Here is a 15956-nt window from a genome sequence, read left to right as displayed (position 1 = left end):
AGCGTGTGTGTGTGTGTGGTAGTGTAGTGTGTGTTTGTGTGTGGTAGTGTAGCGTGTGTGTGGTAGTGTAGCGTGTGTGTGGTAGTGTAGCGTGTGTGTGTGGCGGTAGTGTAGCGTGTGTGTTTGTGTGTGGTAGTGTAGCGTGTGTGTTTGTGTGTGGTAGTGTAGCGTGTGTGTGTGTGGTAGTGTAGCGTGTATGTGTGTGGTAGTGTAGCGTGTATGTGTGTGGTAGTGTAGCGTGTATGTGTGTGGTAGTGTAGCGTGTATGTGTGTGGTAGTGTAGCGTGTGTGTGTGGTAGTGTAGCGTGTGTGTGTGTGGTAGTGTAGCGTGTGTGTGTGTGGTAGTGTAGCGTGTGTGTTTGTGTGTGGTAGTGTAGCGTGTGTGTTTGTGTGTGGTAGTGTAGCGTGTGTGTTTGTGTGTGGTAGTGTAGCGTGTGTGTGTGTGGTAGTGTAGCGTGTGTGTGGCGGTAGTGTAGCGTGTGTGTTTGTGTGTGGTAGTGTAGCGTGTGTGTTTGTGTGTGGTAGTGTAGCGTGTGTGTGTGTGGTAGTGTAGCGTGTGTGTGGCGGTAGTGTAGCGTGTGGTAGTGTAGCGTGTGGTAGTGTAGCGTGTGTGTGTGGTAGTGTAGCATGTGTGTGTGTGGTAGTGTAGCGTGTGTGTGTGTGGTAGTGTAGCGTGTGTGTTTGTGTGTGGTAGTGTAGCGTGTGTGTTTGTGTGTGGTAGTGTAGCGTGTGTGTGTGTGGTAGTGTAGCGTGTGTGTGTGTGGTAGTGTAGCGTGTGTGTGTGTGTGGTAGTGTAGCGTGTGTTTGTGTGTGTGGTAGTGTAGCGTGTGTTTGTGTGTGTGGTAGTGTAGCATGTGTGTGTGTGTGGCGGTAGTGTAGCGTGTGTGTGTGTGGCGGTAGTGTAGCGTGTATGTGTGTGGTAGTGTAGCGTGTGTGTGGCGGTAGTGTAGCGTGTGTTTGTGTGTGGTAGTGTAGCATGTGTGTTTGTGTGTGGTAGTGTAGCGTGTGTGTGTGTGGTAGTGTAGCGTGTGTGTGGCGGTAGTGTAGCGTGTGTGTTTGTGTGTGGTAGTGTAGCGTGTGTGTTTGTGTGTGGTAGTGTAGCGTGTGTGTTTGTGTGTGGTAGTGTAGCGTGTGTGTTTGTGTGTGGTAGTGTAGCGTGTGTGTGTGTGGTAGTGTAGCGTGTGTGTGGCGGTAGTGTAGCGTGTGTGTTTGTGGTAGTGTAGCGTGTGTGTGGTAGTGTAGCGTGTGTGTGTCGTAGTGTAGCGTGTGTGTTTGTGGTAGTGTAGCGTGTGTGTTTGTGGTAGTGTAGCGTGTGTGTGGTAGTGTAGCGTGTGTGTGTCGTAGTGTAGCGTGTGTGTGTGTGGTAGTGTAGCGTGTGTGTGTGTGGTAGTGTAGCGTGTGTGTGTGTGGTAGTGTAGCGTGTGTGTGTCATAGTGTAGCGTGTGTGTTTGTGTGTGTGGTAGTGTAGCGTGTGTGTGTGGTAGTGTAGCGTGTGTGTGTGGTAGTGTAGCGTGTGTGTGTGTGGTAGTGTAGCATGTGTGTGGTAGTGTAGCGTGTGTGTGGTAGTGTAGCATGTGTGTTTGTGTGTGGTAGTGTAGTGTGTGTGTGTGGCGGTAGTGTAGCGTGTGTGTGTGGCGGTAGTGTAGCGTGTGTGTTTGTGTGTGGCGGTAGTGTAGCGTGTGTGTGTGGTAGTGTAGCGTGTGTGTGTGGTAGTGTAGCGTGTGTGTGTGGTAGTGTAGCGTGTGTGTTTGTGGTAGTGTAGCGTGTGTGTTTGTGGTAGTGTAGCGTGTGTGTGTGTGGTAGTGTAGCGTGTGTGTGGTAGTGTAGCGTGTGTGTGGTAGTGTAGCGTGTGTGTGGTAGTGTAGCATTTGTGTGTGGTAGTGTAGCGTGTGTGTGGTAGTGTAGCGTGTGTGTGTGGCGGTAGTGTAGCGTGTGCGTGTGGCGGTAGTGTAGCGTGTGCGTGTGTGTGGTAGTGTAGCGTGTGTGTGTGGTAGTGTAGCGTGTGTGTGTGTGTGGTAGTGTAGTGTGTGTTTGTGTGTGGTAGTGTAGTGTGTATGTGTGGTAGTGTAGCGTGTGTGTGTGTGGTAGTGTAGCGTGTATGTGTGTGGTAGTGTAGCGTGTATGTGTGTGGTAGTGTAGCGTGTATGTGTGTGGTAGTGTAGCGTGTATGTGTGTGGTAGTGTAGCGTGTGTGTGTGGTAGTGTAGCGTGTGTGTTTGTGGTAGTGTAGCGTGTGTGTGTGTGTGGTAGTGTAGTGTGTGTTTGTGTGTGGTAGTGTAGCGTGTGTGTGGTAGTGTAGCGTGTGTGTGGTAGTGTAGCGTGTGTGTGTGGCGGTAGTGTAGCGTGTGTGTTTGTGTGTGGTAGTGTAGCGTGTGTGTTTGTGTGTGGTAGTGTAGCGTGTGTGTGTGTGTGTGGTAGTGTAGCGTGTATGTGTGTGGTAGTGTAGCGTGTATGTGTGTGGTAGTGTAGCGTGTGTGTGTGGTAGTGTAGCGTGTGTGTGTGTGGTAGTGTAGCGTGTGTGTGTGTGGTAGTGTAGCGTGTGTGTTTGTGTGTGGTAGTGTAGCGTGTGTGTTTGTGTGTGGTAGTGTAGCGTGTGTGTGTGTGGTAGTGTAGCGTGTGTGTGGCGGTAGTGTAGCGTGTGTGTGGCGGTAGTGTAGCGTGTGTGTTTGTGTGTGGTAGTGTAGCGTGTGTGTTTGTGTGTGGTAGTGTAGCGTGTGTGTGTGTGGTAGTGTAGCGTGTGTGTGGCGGTAGTGTAGCGTGTGGTAGTGTAGCGTGTGGTAGTGTAGCGTGTGTGTGTGGTAGTGTAGCATGTGTGTGTGTGGTAGTGTAGCGTGTGTGTGTGTGGTAGTGTAGCGTGTGTGTTTGTGTGTGGTAGTGTAGCGTGTGTGTTTGTGTGTGGTAGTGTAGCGTGTGTGTGTGTGGTAGTGTAGCGTGTGTGTGTGTGTGGTAGTGTAGCGTGTGTTTGTGTGTGTGGTAGTGTAGCATGTGTGTGTGTGTGGCGGTAGTGTAGCGTGTGTGTGTGTGGCGGTAGTGTAGCGTGTATGTGTGTGGTAGTGTAGCGTGTGTGTGGCGGTAGTGTAGCGTGTGTTTGTGTGTGGTAGTGTAGCGTGTGTGTTTGTGTGTGGTAGTGTAGCGTGTGTGTGTGTGGTAGTGTAGCGTGTGTGTGGCGGTAGTGTAGCGTGTGTGTTTGTGTGTGGTAGTGTAGCGTGTGTGTTTGTGTGTGGTAGTGTAGCGTGTGTGTTTGTGTGTGGTAGTGTAGCGTGTGTGTTTGTGTGTGGTAGTGTAGCGTGTGTGTGTGTGGTAATGTAGCGTGTGTGTGGCGGTAGTGTAGCGTGTGTGTTTGTGGTAGTGTAGCGTGTGTGTGGTAGTGTAGCGTGTGTGTGTCGTAGTGTAGCGTGTGTGTTTGTGGTAGTGTAGCGTGTGTGTTTGTGGTAGTGTAGCGTGTGTGTGGTAGTGTAGCGTGTGTGTGTCGTAGTGTAGCGTGTGTGTGTGTGGTAGTGTAGCGTGTGTGTGTGTGGTAGTGTAGCGTGTGTGTGTGTGGTAGTGTAGCGTGTGTGTGTCGTAGTGTAGCGTGTGTGTTTATGGTAGTGTAGCGTGTGTGTGGTAGTGTAGCATGTGTGTGTCGTAGTGTAGCGTGTGTGTTTGTGGTAGTGTAGCGTGTGTGTGTGTGTGGTAGTGTAGCGTGTGTGTGTGTGTGTGGTAGTGTAGCGTGTGTGTGGTAGTGTAGCGTGTGTGTGTGTGTGTGGTAGTGTAGCGTGTGTGTGGTAGTGTAGCGTGTGTGTGGTAGTGTAGCATGTGTGTGTGTGGTAGTGTAGCGTGTGTGTGGTAGTGTAGCGTGTGCGTGTGTGTGGTAGTGTAGCGTGTGTGTGGTAGTGTAGCGTGTGCGTGTGTGTGGTAGTGTAGCGTGTGTGTGGTAATCTAGCGTGTGTGTGTGTGGTAGTGTAGCGTGTGTGTGTGGTAGTGTAGCGTGTGTGTGTGTGTGGTAGTGTAGCGTGTTTGTGTGTGGTAGTGTAGTGTGTGTTTGTGTGTGGTAGTGTAGCGTGTGTGTTTGTGTGTGGTAGTGTAGCGTGTGTGTGTGTGTGGTAGTGTAGCGTGTGTGTGTGTGTGTGGTAGTGTAGCGTGTATGTGTGTGGTAGTGTAGCGTGTGTTTGTGTGTGGTAGTGTAGCGTGTATGTGTGTGGTAGTGTAGCGTGTATGTGTGTGGTAGTGTAGCGTGTATGTGTGGTAGTGTAGCGTGTGCGTGTGTGTGGTAGTGTAGCGTGTGTGTGGTAATGTAGCGTGTGTGTTTGGTAGTGTAGCGTGTGTGTGTGGTAGTGTAGCGTGTGTGTTTGTGTGTGGTAGTGTAGCGTGTGTTTGTGTGTGTGGTAGTGTAGCGTGTGTGTGTGTGTGTGGTAGTGTAGCGTGTGTGTGTGAGCGAGTGTGTGAGCGCGTGCGTGCGAGCGAGCGCGAGCGGGCGAGCGAGCACCGGTAGACGCTGTAGGTGTGATGGCTGTTGAGGTTCACGATCCTCTGCTCGAGCTTGGGGCTTCGCTGGCTCTTCTCGATGCTCAGGTCGAAGAGGCTCAGGTAAGAGGCGAGCGAAAACTGGTACATAGGGTCTACGCGGCCCATGTCGGTGACAACGAAGAACAGCACGGAGGCGCGCTGGGCACAGGCGCGGTATCCCTGCGTGCGCGCGAATGGCAACGACAAGAACGACCACGATGACGATGCACCTTGCGGTCGGCTCGTCAGCGGCGTGGGCACGCAAAGTCCAAATGTGCAGCAGCAGCAGCAACAGGCGAGTGCCAGGGTCGGGATCGAAGCCACGGACCTCCTGTGCACCGGGCGAGGCAGTCAACATCTCCTAGCCACCGTGATGATGGTGATGATGAGAGAGAGACGCAAACTCCAAATCTACAGCAGCAGCAGGCGTCGTCAGGGTCGGGATGGAACCCACGACCTCCTGCACACCAGGCATGGCAGTTGACATCTCCGAGCCACCGTGATGATGATGATGAGAGAGAGAGACACGCAGACTCCAAATATACAGCAGCAGGCGTTGCCAGAGTAAGGATGGAACCCATGACAACCTGTACACCGGGCGAGGTAGTCAACATCTCATAGCCACCGTGATGATGATGATGAGAGAGACACGCAGACTCCAAATATACAGCAGCAGCAGGCATCGCTAGGGTAGGGATGGAACCCACGACCTCCTGCACACCAGGCATGGCAGTTGACATCTCCGAGCCACCGTGATGATGATGAGAGAGAGAGAGAGACACGCAAACTCCAAATCTACAGCAGCAGCAGGCGTCGTCAGGGTCGGGATGGAACCCACGACCTCCTGCACACCGGGCGAGGTAGTCAACATCTCATAGCCACCGTGATGATGATGATGAGAGAGAGAGAGGGAGACGCAAACTCCAAATATACAGCAGCAGCAGCAGGCGTCGTCAGGGTCGGGATGGAACCCACGACCTCCTGCACACCGGGCGAGGCAGTCGACATCTCCTAGCCACCGTGATGATGATGATGAGAGAGAGAGAGGGAGACGCAAACTCCAAATATACAGCAGCAGCAGCAGGCGTCGTCAGGGTCGGGATGGAACCCACGACCTCCTGCACACCGGGCGAGGCAGTCGACATCTCCTAGCGCGAACGGAGAAGCTCTCCCGTTGGCGAGCGCTGACCTCGCGAGCGGCGTCGATCTTGGCCTCCGTGTGCTCGCTCACGGCCAGCTGCTCGGCAACTTCCCCCGCCGTGACCTTGGACGCCTGCAGGGCGTTCACGAGCTGCGGGTCATCCAGCAGCGAGCCCTGGGACTCGTTCAGCAGCCTGGAGGCGGTGGTGGAGGCGGTGGAGGCGGTGGTGGAGGTGGAGGCGGTGGAAGGTGGGGGGAGAAGGGAGGGAGAGTGGGAGGGAGGGGATGGGGGGGGAGTGGAGGAGGGAAGGTGGGGATGGGAGAGTGTGGGGGGGGGGGGGGAGAAGGGGGGGAGAGTGGAGGGGGAGAATGGGGAGGGGGGAGGAGGGGGGGAGAAGGGGGGGAGAGGGGGGAGAGGAGGGGAGAATGGAGGGGGAGAAATCGACCTACGATCAAATCGACTTATGGACAAATCGACTTACGATCAAATCGACTTGCGATCAAATCGACTTACGATCAAATCGACTTATGGACAAATCGACTTATGGACAAATCGACTTACGAACAAATCGACTTATGGACAAATCGACTTACGATCAAATCGACTTATGGACAAATCGACTTATGGACAAATCGACTTATGGACAAATCGACTTACGATCAAATCGACTTATGATCAAATCGACTTTTGGACAAATCGACTTACGATCAAATCGACTTATGGACAAATCGACTTACGATCAAATCGACTTACGATCAAATCGACTTACGATCAAATCGACTTATGGACAAATCGACTTATGGACAAATCGACTTACGATCAAATCGACTCATGGATAAATCGACTTATGGACAAATCGACTTACGATCAAATCGACTTATTAAGGACAAATCGACTTACGATCAAATCGACTTATGGACAAATCGACTTATGGACAAATCGACTAACGATCAAATCGACTTGCGATCAAATCGTCTTACGATCAAATCGACTTATGGACAAATCGACTTATGGACAAATCGACTTACGATCAAATCGACTTACGATCAAATCGACTTACGATCAAATCGACTTATGGACAAATCGACTTATGGACAAATGGACTTACGATCAAATCGACTTACGATCAAATCGACTTATGGACAAATCGACTTATTGACAAATCGACTTACGATCAAATCGACTTATGGATAAATCGACTTATGGACAAATCGACTTAGGATCAAATCGACTTTAGATCAAATAGACTTATGGACAAATCGACTTACGATCAAATCGACTTACGATCAAATTGACTTATGGACAAATTGACTTATGGACAAATCGACTTAGGATCAAATCGACTTTCGATCAAATCGACTTTTGGACAATGAGACTTACGATCAAATCGACTTATGGACAAATCGACTTACGATCAAATCAACTTATGATCAAATCGACTTATGGACAAATCGACTTACGATCAAATCTACTTTTTGACAAATCGACTTACGATCAAATCAACTTACGATCAAATCGACTTATGGACAAATCGACTTACGATCAAATCGACTTACAATCAAATCGACTTATGGACAAATCAACTTACGATCAAATCGACTTATGGACAAATCAACTTACGATCAAATCGACTTACGGACAAATCGACTTACGAACAGACCCCTCTGGGGTCTAACTCATGTCGCAAGCACACGAGTTCCCCGGGATCTCTTATTTTAGAAATCGTAAACTTCTGAAACCCAATGACGGACGTCGTCAGGTTTGCCGGGATCGAGCGCACGACCCTCTCCTGTACAACCGGAGGGGGGGGGGGGGCGAGGTGGCCAACATCTCGCCCGGGTCTCACCGCAGGATCTCGTCCTCCAACTCCTGTAGCTTGCTCTTCCCGGCGGCGATGGCTAGCACCAGCGAGTCCTTCTGCTCCTCGAGATCCGGCTTCTCGCGCCGGACCACGATGGCCAGCAGCTGAGCCTCGAGGCCCTGGGTCGCGACACGGCACACATGTGGGGAGGGGGGGGGGGGGTGTGCGGTGAGTCTATGGGTCTCTGTGTGGTGAGTCTATGGGTGTCTATGAGAGTCTGTGGGTCTCTGTGTGGTGACTCTGTGGGTCTCATTGTAACAAGTCTGTGGGTCTCTGTGTGATGAGTCTGTGGGTCTCTGTGTGGTGAGTCTGTGGGTCTCTGTGGTGAGTCTATACATCTCCGTGTACTGAGTCTATGCGTCTCCTTGTGGTGAGTCTATGGGTATCTGTGTGGTGAGTCTATGGGTCTCCGCGTGGTGAGTCAATGGGTCTCTGTGTGGTGAGTCAATGGGTCTCTGTGTGGTGAGTCTGTGGGTCTCTGTGCGGTGAGTCTATGGGTCTCTGTGTGGTGAGTCTATGGGTGTCTATGAGAGTCTATGGGTCTCTGTGTGGTGAGTCTATGGGTATCTGTGGTGAGTCTATGGGTCTCTGCGTGGTGAGTCAATGGGTCTCTGTGTGGTGAGTCTATGGGTCTCTGTGTGGTGAGTCTGTGGGTCTCTGTGCGGTGAGTCTATGGGTCTCTGTGTGGTGAGTCTATGGGTGTCTATGAGAGTCTATGGGTCTCTGTGTGGTGAGTCTGTGGGTCTCTGCGTGGTGAGTCTATGGGTCTCCGCGTGGTGAGTCAATGGGTCTCTGTGTGGTGAGTCTATGGGTCTCTGTGTGGTGAGTCTGTGGGTCTCTGTGTGGTGAGTCTGTGGGTCTCTGTGTGGTGAGTCTATGGGTCTCTGTGTGGTGAGTCTATGGGTCTCTGTGTGGTGAGTCTATGGGTCTATGTGTGGTGAGTCTATGGGTCTCTGTGTGGTGAGTCTATGGGTATCTGTGTGGTGAGTCTGTGGGTATCTGTGTGGTGAGTCTGTGGGTCTCCGTGTGGTGAGTCTATCGGTCTCTGTGTGGTGAGTCTGTGGGTCTCTGTGTGGTGAGTCTATGGGTCTCTGTGTGGTGAGTCTATGGGTCTCTGTGTGATGAGTCTACGGGTCTCTGTGTGGTGAGTCTATGGCTCTCTGTGTGGTGAGTCTATGGGTCTCTGTGTGGTGAGTCTATGGGTCTGTGTGGTGAGTCTATACATCTCCGTGTGCTGAGTCTATGCGTCTCTGTGTGGTGAGTCTATCGGTCGATGTGTGGTGAGTCTATGAGTCTCTGCGTGGTGAGTCTATGGGTCTCTGCGTGGTGAGTCTATGGGTCTCTGTGTGGTGAGTCTATGGGTATCTGTGGTGAGTCTATGGGTCTCTGCGTGGTGAGTCAATGGGTCTCTGTGTGGTGAGTCTATGGGTCTCTGTGTGGTGAGTCTGTGGGTCTCTGTGCGGTGAGTCTATGGGTCTCTGTGTGGTGAGTCTATGGGTGTCTATGAGAGTCTATGGGTCTCTGTGTGGTGAGTCTGTGGGTCTCTGCGTGGTGAGTCTATGGGTCTCCGCGTGGTGAGTCAATGGGTCTCTGTGTGGTGAGTCTATGGGTCTCTGTGTGGTGAGTCTGTGGGTCTCTGTGTGGTGAGTCTGTGGGTCTCTGTGTGGTGAGTCTATGGGTCTCTGTGTGGTGAGTCTATGGGTCTCTGTGTGGTGAGTCTATGGGTCTATGTGTGGTGAGTCTATGGGTCTCTGTGTGGTGAGTCTATGGGTATCTGTGTGGTGAGTCTGTGGGTATCTGTGTGGTGAGTCTGTGGGTCTCCGTGTGGTGAGTCTATCGGTCTCTGTGTGGTGAGTCTGTGGGTCTCTGTGTGGTGAGTCTATGGGTCTCTGTGTGGTGAGTCTATGGGTCTCTGTGTGATGAGTCTACGGGTCTCTGTGTGGTGAGTCTATGGCTCTCTGTGTGGTGAGTCTATGGGTCTCTGTGTGGTGAGTCTATGGGTCTGTGTGGTGAGTCTATACATCTCCGTGTGCTGAGTCTATGCGTCTCTGTGTGGTGAGTCTATCGGTCGATGTGTGGTGAGTCTATGAGTCTCTGCGTGGTGAGTCTATGGGTCTCTGCGTGGTGAGTCTATGGGTCTCTGTGTGGTGAGTCTATGGCTCTCTGTGTGAGTGTATGGGTCTCTGTGTGGTGAGTCTATGGGTCTCTGTGTAGTGAGTCTATGGGTCTCTGTGTGGTGAGTCTATGGGTCTCTGTGTGGTGAGTCTATACATCTCCGTGTACTGAGTCTATGCGTCTCCGTGTGGTGAGTCTATGGCTCTCTGTGTGGTGAGTCTGTGGGTCTCTGTGGTGAGTCTATACATCTCCGTGTGCTGAGTCTATGCGTCTCCTTGTGGTGAGTCTATGGGTATCTGTGTGGTGAGTCTATGGGTCTCTGTGTGGTGAGTCTATGGGTATCTGTGTGGTGAGTCTATGGGTCTCCGCTTGGTGAGTCTATGGGTCTCTGTGTGGTGAGTCTATGGGTCTCTGTGTGGTGAGTCTATGGGTCTCTGTGTGGTGAGTCTATGGTTCTCTGCGTGGTGAGTCTATGGGTCTCTGTGTGGTGAGTTTATGGCTCTCTATGTGGTGAGTCTGTGGGTCTCTGTGCGGTGAGTCTATGGGTCTCTATGCGGTGAGTCTATGGGTCTCTGTGTGATGAGTCTATGGGTCTCTGTGTGGTGAGTCTATGGGTCTCTGCGTGGTGAGTCTATGCATATCCGTGCGGTGAGTCTATGGGTCTCTATGTGGTGAGTCTAGGGGTCTCTGTGTGGTGACTCTATGGGTCTCTTTGTTGTAAGTCTATGGGTCTCTTTGTGGTGAGTCTATGCGTATCCGTGTGGTGAGTCTATGTGTCTCTGCGTGGTGAGACTATGGGTCTCTGTGTGAGTCTATGTGTCTCCGTCTGGTGAGTCTATGGGTCTCTGTGTGACTCTGTGGGTCTCTGTGTGGGTGAGTCTACGGGTCGTCTGTGTGGTGAGTCTATGGGTCTCCATCTGGTGAGTCTATGGGTCTCTGTGGACTCTGTGGGTCTCTGTGTGAGTCTATGGGTCTCTGTGTGAGTCTATGGGTCTCTGTGTGAGTCTATCGGTCTCTGTGTGAGTATGTGAGTCTCTGTGTGAGTCTATGGGTCTCTGTGTGAGTCTATGGGTATCTGTGTGAGTCTGTGGGTCTCTGTCTGAGTCTGTGGGTCTCTGTGTGAGTCTATGGGTCTCTGTGTGATGAGTCTGTGGGTCTCTATGTGAGTCTGTGGGTCTCTGTGTGATGAGTCTGTGGGTCTCTGTGTGATGAGTCTGTGGATCTCTGTGTGGTGAGTCTATTGGTCTCTGTGTGGTGAGTCTGTGGGTCTCTGTGTGGTGAGTCTATGGGTCTCTGTGTGGTGAGTCTATGGGTCTCTGCGTGGTGAGTCTATGGGTCTCTGTGTGGTGAGTCTATACATCTCCGTGTGGTGAGTCTGTGGGTCTCCGTCTGGTGAGTCTATGGGTCTCTGTGTGGTGAGTCTATAGGTCGCCATCTGGTGAGTCTATGGGTCTCTGCGTGGTGAGTCTATGCGTATTCGTGCGGTGAGTCTATGGGTCTCTGCGTGGTGAGTCTATGCGTTTCCGTGTGGTGAGTCTATGGGTCTCTGTGTAGTGAGTCTATGGGTCTCCGTGTGGTGAGTCTATGGGTCTCTGTGATGAGTCTATGGGTCTCTGTGTAAGTAGTTTATGGGTCTCTGTGTGAGTAGTCTATGGGTCTCTGTGTGAGTAGTCTATGGGTCTCTGTGTGAGTAGTCTATGGGTCTCTGTGTGGTGAGTCTATGGGTCTCCATCTGGTGAGTCTATGGGTCTCTGTGGACTCTGTGGGTCTCTGTGTGAGTCTATGGGTCTCTGTGTGATGAGTCTGTGGGTCTCTGTGTGAGTCTATGGGTCTCTATGTGAGTATGTGAGTCTCTGTGTGAGTCTGTGAGTCTCTGTGTGAGTCTGTGAGTCTCTGTGTGAGTCTATGAATCTCTGCGTGAGTCTATGAGTCTCTGTGTGAGTCTACGAGTCTCTGCGTGAGTCTGTGAGTCTCTATGTGAGTCTGTGAGTCTCTGTGTGAGTCTATGAGTCTCTGTGTGAGTCTACGAGTCTCTGCGTGAGTCTGTGGGTCTCTGCGTGAGTCTATGGTTCTCTGTGAGTCTGTGGGTCTCTGTGTGAGTCTATGAGTCTCTGTGTGAGTCTATGAGTCTCTGTGTGAGTCTGTGGGTCTCTGTGAGTCTCTGTGTGAGTCTGTGGGTCTCTGTGTGAGTCTATGAGTCTCTGTGTGAGTCTGTGGGTCTCTGTGTGAGTCTGTGAGTCTCTGTGTGAGTCTGTGGGTCTCTGTGTGAGTCTACGGGTCTCTGTGTGAGTCTACGGGTCTCTGTGTGAGTCTACGGGTCTCTGTGTGAGTCTGTGAGTCTCTGTGCGAGTCTACGGGTCTCTGTGTGAGTCTATGAGTCTCTGTGTGAGTCTACGGGTCTCTGTGTGAGTCTATGAGTCTCTGTGTGAGTCTGTGGGTCTCTGTGTGAGGCTATGAGTCTCTGTGTGAGTCTGTGAGTCTCTGTGTGAGTCTACGAGTCTCTGTGTGAGTCTGTGGGTCTCTGTGTGAGTCTATGAGTCTCTGTGTGAGTCTACGGGTTTCTCTGTGAGTCTGTGAGTCTCTATGTGAGTCTGTGAGTCTCTGTGTGAGTCTACGGGTCTCTGTGTGAGTCTACGAGTCTCTGTGTGAGTCTGTGGGTCTCTGTGTGAGTCTATGAATCTCTGCGTGAGTCTATGGGTCTCTCTGTGAGTCTATGAGTCTCTGTGTGAGTCTGTGAGTCTCTGTGTGAGTCTATGAATCTCTGCGTGAGTCTGTGGGTCTCTGTGTGAGTCTGTGGGTCTCTGTGTGAGTCTATGAGTCTCTGCGTGAGTCTGTGAGTCTCTGTGTGAGTCTGTGAGTCTCTGTGTGAGTCTATGAGTCTCTGTGTAAGTCTACGGGTCTCTGTGAGTCTACGAGTCTCTGCGTGAGTCTGTGAGTCTCTATGTGAGTCTGTGAGTCTTTGTGTGAGTCTATGAGTCTCTGTGTGAGTCTATGAGTCTCTGCGTGAGTCTACGGGTCTCTGTGTGAGTCTGTGGGTCTCTGTGTGAGTCTATGAGTCTCTGTGTGCGTCTACGAGTCTCTGTGTGAGTCTACGAGTCTCTGCGTGAGTCTATGAGTCTATGCGTGAGTCTGTGGGTTCTCTGTGTGAGTCTATGAATCTCTGCGTGAGTCTGTGGGTCTCTGTGTGAGTCTGTGGGTCTCTGTGTGAGTCTATGAGTCTCTGCGTGAGTCTGTGATTCTCTGTGTGAGTCTGTGAGTCTCTGTGTGAGTCTGTGAGTCTCTGTGTGAGTCTACGAGTCTCTGCGTGAGTCTACGAGTCTGTGTGAGTCTGTGAGTCTCTCTGTGAGTCTGTGAGTCTCTGTGTGAGTCTACGGGTCTCTGCGTGAGTCTGTGAGTCTCTGCGTGAGTCTGTGAGTCTCTCTGTGAGTCTGTGAGTCTCTGTGTAAGTCTACGAGTCTCTGTGTGAGTCTATGAATCTCTGCGTGAGTCTATGAGTCTCTGTGTGAGTCTGTGAGTCTCTGTGTGAGTCTGTGAGTCTCTGCGTGAGTCTATGGGTCTCTGTGTGAGTCTGTGAGTCTCTGTGTGAGTCTATGAGTCTCTGTGTGAGTCTACGGGTCTCTGTGTGAGTCTGTGAGTCTCTGTGTGAGTCTATGAGACTCTGTGTGAGTCTGTGGGTCTCTGTGTGAGTCTACGGGTCTCTGTGTGAGTCTACGGGTCTCTGTGTGAGTCTATGAGTCTCTGCGTGAGTCTATGGGTCTCTGTGTGAGTCTGTGGGTCTCTGTGAGTCTACAGGTCTCTGTGTGAGTCTGTGGGTCTCTGTGAATCTATGGGACTCTCTGTGAGTCTATGAGACTCTGTGTGAGTCTCCGGTTCTCTGTGTGAGTCTGTGGGTCTCTTTGTGAGTCTACGGGTCTCTGTGTGAGCCTACGGGTCTCTCTGTGAGTCTATAAGTCTCTGTGTGAGTCTGTGGGTCTCTCTGTGAGTCTATGAGTCTCTGTGTGAGTCTGTGAGTCTCTGTGTGAGTCTACGGGTCTCTGTGTGAGTCTACGGGTCTCTCTGTGAGTCTGTGAGTCTCTGTGTGAGTCTGTGAGTCTCTGCGTGAGTCTACGAGTCTCTGTGTGAGTCTATGAGTCTCTGTGTGAGTCTGTGAGTCTCTGCGTGAGTCTGTGAGTCTCTGCGTGAGTCTATGACTCTCTGTGTGAGTCTACGGGTCTCTGTGTGAGTCTACGGGTCTCTGCGTGAGTCTGTGAGTCTCTGTGTGAGTCTGTGAGTCTCTGCGTGAGTCTACGGGTCTCTGTGTGAGTCTGTGAGTCTCTGTGTGAGTCTACGAGTCTCTGTGTGAGTCTACGAGTCTCTGCGTGAGTCTGTGAGTCTCTGTGTGATTCTGTGGGTCTCTGTGAGTCTGTGGGTCACTGTGTGAGTCTGTGAGTCTCTGTGTGAGTCTGTGAGTCTCTGTGTGAGTATCTGTGTCTCTGTGTGAGTCTGTGAGTCTCTGCGTGAGTCTGTGAGTCTCTGCGTGAGTCTACGAGTCTCTGTGTGAGTCTACGAGTCTCTGCGTGAGTCTGTGAGTCTCTGTGTGAGTCTATGAGTCTCTGTGTGAGTCTACGGGTCTCTGCGTGAGTCTATGAGTCTCTGCGTGAGTCTGTGAGTCTCTCTGTGAGTCTGTGAGTCTCTGTGTGAGTCTGTGAGTCTCTGTGTGAGTCTACGGGTCTCTGCGTGAGTCTGTGGGTCTCTGCGTGAGTCTATGAGTCTCTGTGTGAGTCTATGAGTCTCTGCGTGAGTCTACGGGTCTCTGTGTGAGTCTCTGAGTCTCTGTGTGGGTCTACGGGTCTATGCGTGAGTCTGTGAGTCTCTGCGTGAGTCTTTGGGTCTGTGTGTGAGTCTGTGAGTCTATGCGTGAGTCTGTGGGTTTCTGTGTGAGTCTACGGGTCTCTGTGTGAGTCTACGAGTCTCTGTGTGAGTCTGTGAGTCTCTGTGTGAGTCTACGGGTCTCCGTGCGAGCCGCCGGTGAGCGGTAGCACTCCATCGTCCCTCCGACGCGAGGGGTCCAGGCGGCTGCAGCGGCTGCTGCCAACGTGCCTCCACTTTTATTTTGGTGATTTCGAAAACGTTTTGTTTGTTTTGGCCATGTTTTTGTTTATTGTAGTACGGAGTTAAGACTGATGGCCTTAATCTTAGTTGTCTTGTGGTTGTTGTTGTTATTGTTTGACTTGCATCCCACTGGGATTTTTGCACATAGCGTTGGTGGTGTACGGTGCTATTTCAGGAATATTTTGATGTTTTTTTTCCTCCTGTATTTTTCTGTTTTGCACAGTCACACACAAAGTCACTTTAAGATGTTTTTCTTGTTCATGTTTTTTGTTTGTTGCGGTTGCACTCCGATTCAAGAGCCGAATGGCTCACAGGGCTATACCAAAAATAAATGAAACTATGAACTATGAAACTAACTATGACTCCCTTCACCTGCTCCTTGACGGCGAAGTTGACGATGGTGGTCTTGGTGGAGACCTCGGGGGGGTAGTGAGGGTTGGACAGCTTGGTGGTGATGTAGAGACGGAAGTCGGGGTTGTACTCAAGCTCCTGCTCGCCCAGCTTGATCACGGCACGGCCGGCTGTCACGGGTCACCGCCACGATCACCGCCACCGCCACCAAAATCACCGCCACCAAAATCACCACCACGATCATCACCACCAGCAACCACACCACCACCACCACCACGTATCACCGCATCCACGACCGCCACCGCGATCACCACAGCCACCACCAGCACCAGAGGGTGGTGTGGGGGGGGGGGGGAGAGAGAAGGGGGGGAGGAGGGGGGGAGGAGGGGAGTGGGGGAGGATGGGTGGGGGGAGGGAGGAGGAAAAGGTGGGAGGGAGAGGATGGGGTATGGGGTGGTGGGGGGGAGAGGAGGAGAGGTGGGGGGGAGAGGAGGGGAGTAGGGGCGGGGGAGTAGGGGGTGGGCGAGGGGGGGTGGGGGGGGGAGTAGGGGCGGGGGTAGGGGGGAGTAGGGGCGGGGGTAGGGGGGAGTAGGGGCGGGGGTAGGGGGGAGAGGGGGGGGAAAGGGGGGGTAGGGGGGGAGAGGGGGGGGTAGGGGGGGGAGAGGGGGGGTATGGGGGGGAGAGGGGGGGTGGGGGGGGGAGAGGGGGGGTGGGGGGGGAGAGGGGGGGTAGGGGGGGAGTGGAGGAGGTGTGGGGGAGGAAGGGTGGGGGGAGGAAAAGGTGGGAGGGAGAGGATGGGGTATGGGGTGGTGGGGGGGAGAGGAGGGGGAGAAGGGGGCGGGGGTAGGGGGAGTAGGGGGGGGGGTAGGGGGAGTAGGGGGTGGGCGAGAGGGGGGGGTAGGGGGGGGTAGGG

General features: G+C 52.4%; 2 protein-coding genes across 2 annotated transcripts in view; both read right to left on the bottom strand.

The window, feature by feature from the left end:
* Positions 1–15956, bottom strand: part of LOC116956757 (dynein axonemal heavy chain 2) — a 464532-nt gene that overhangs the window by 266844 nt on the left and 181732 nt on the right.
* LOC116956790 (dynein axonemal heavy chain 2-like) overlaps positions 1–15956 on the bottom strand; it is a 116427-nt gene that overhangs the window by 60323 nt on the left and 40148 nt on the right. Inside the window, exons 12-15 of the mRNA XM_076057999.1 lie at positions 15065–15213; positions 7472–7605; positions 5674–5818; positions 4465–4664 (exon numbers count right to left, since the gene is read on the bottom strand). Of these exons, the coding sequence (XP_075914114.1) occupies positions 4465–4664; positions 5674–5818; positions 7472–7605; positions 15065–15213 (628 nt within the window). The remainder of the gene's footprint in view (positions 1–4464; positions 4665–5673; positions 5819–7471; positions 7606–15064; positions 15214–15956) is intronic.

The sequence above is a fragment of the Petromyzon marinus genome, assembly GCF_048934315.1.
Source record: "Petromyzon marinus isolate PM22_M1 ecotype Great Lakes invasive population chromosome 67 unlocalized genomic scaffold, UKy_Petmar_22M1.pri1.0 chr67_unloc.3, whole genome shotgun sequence".
Taxonomy (NCBI): domain Eukaryota; kingdom Metazoa; phylum Chordata; class Hyperoartia; order Petromyzontiformes; family Petromyzontidae; genus Petromyzon; species Petromyzon marinus.
Note: the sequence above shows the minus strand (reverse complement) of the source record. Positions and strands in the feature narration are given on the sequence as shown.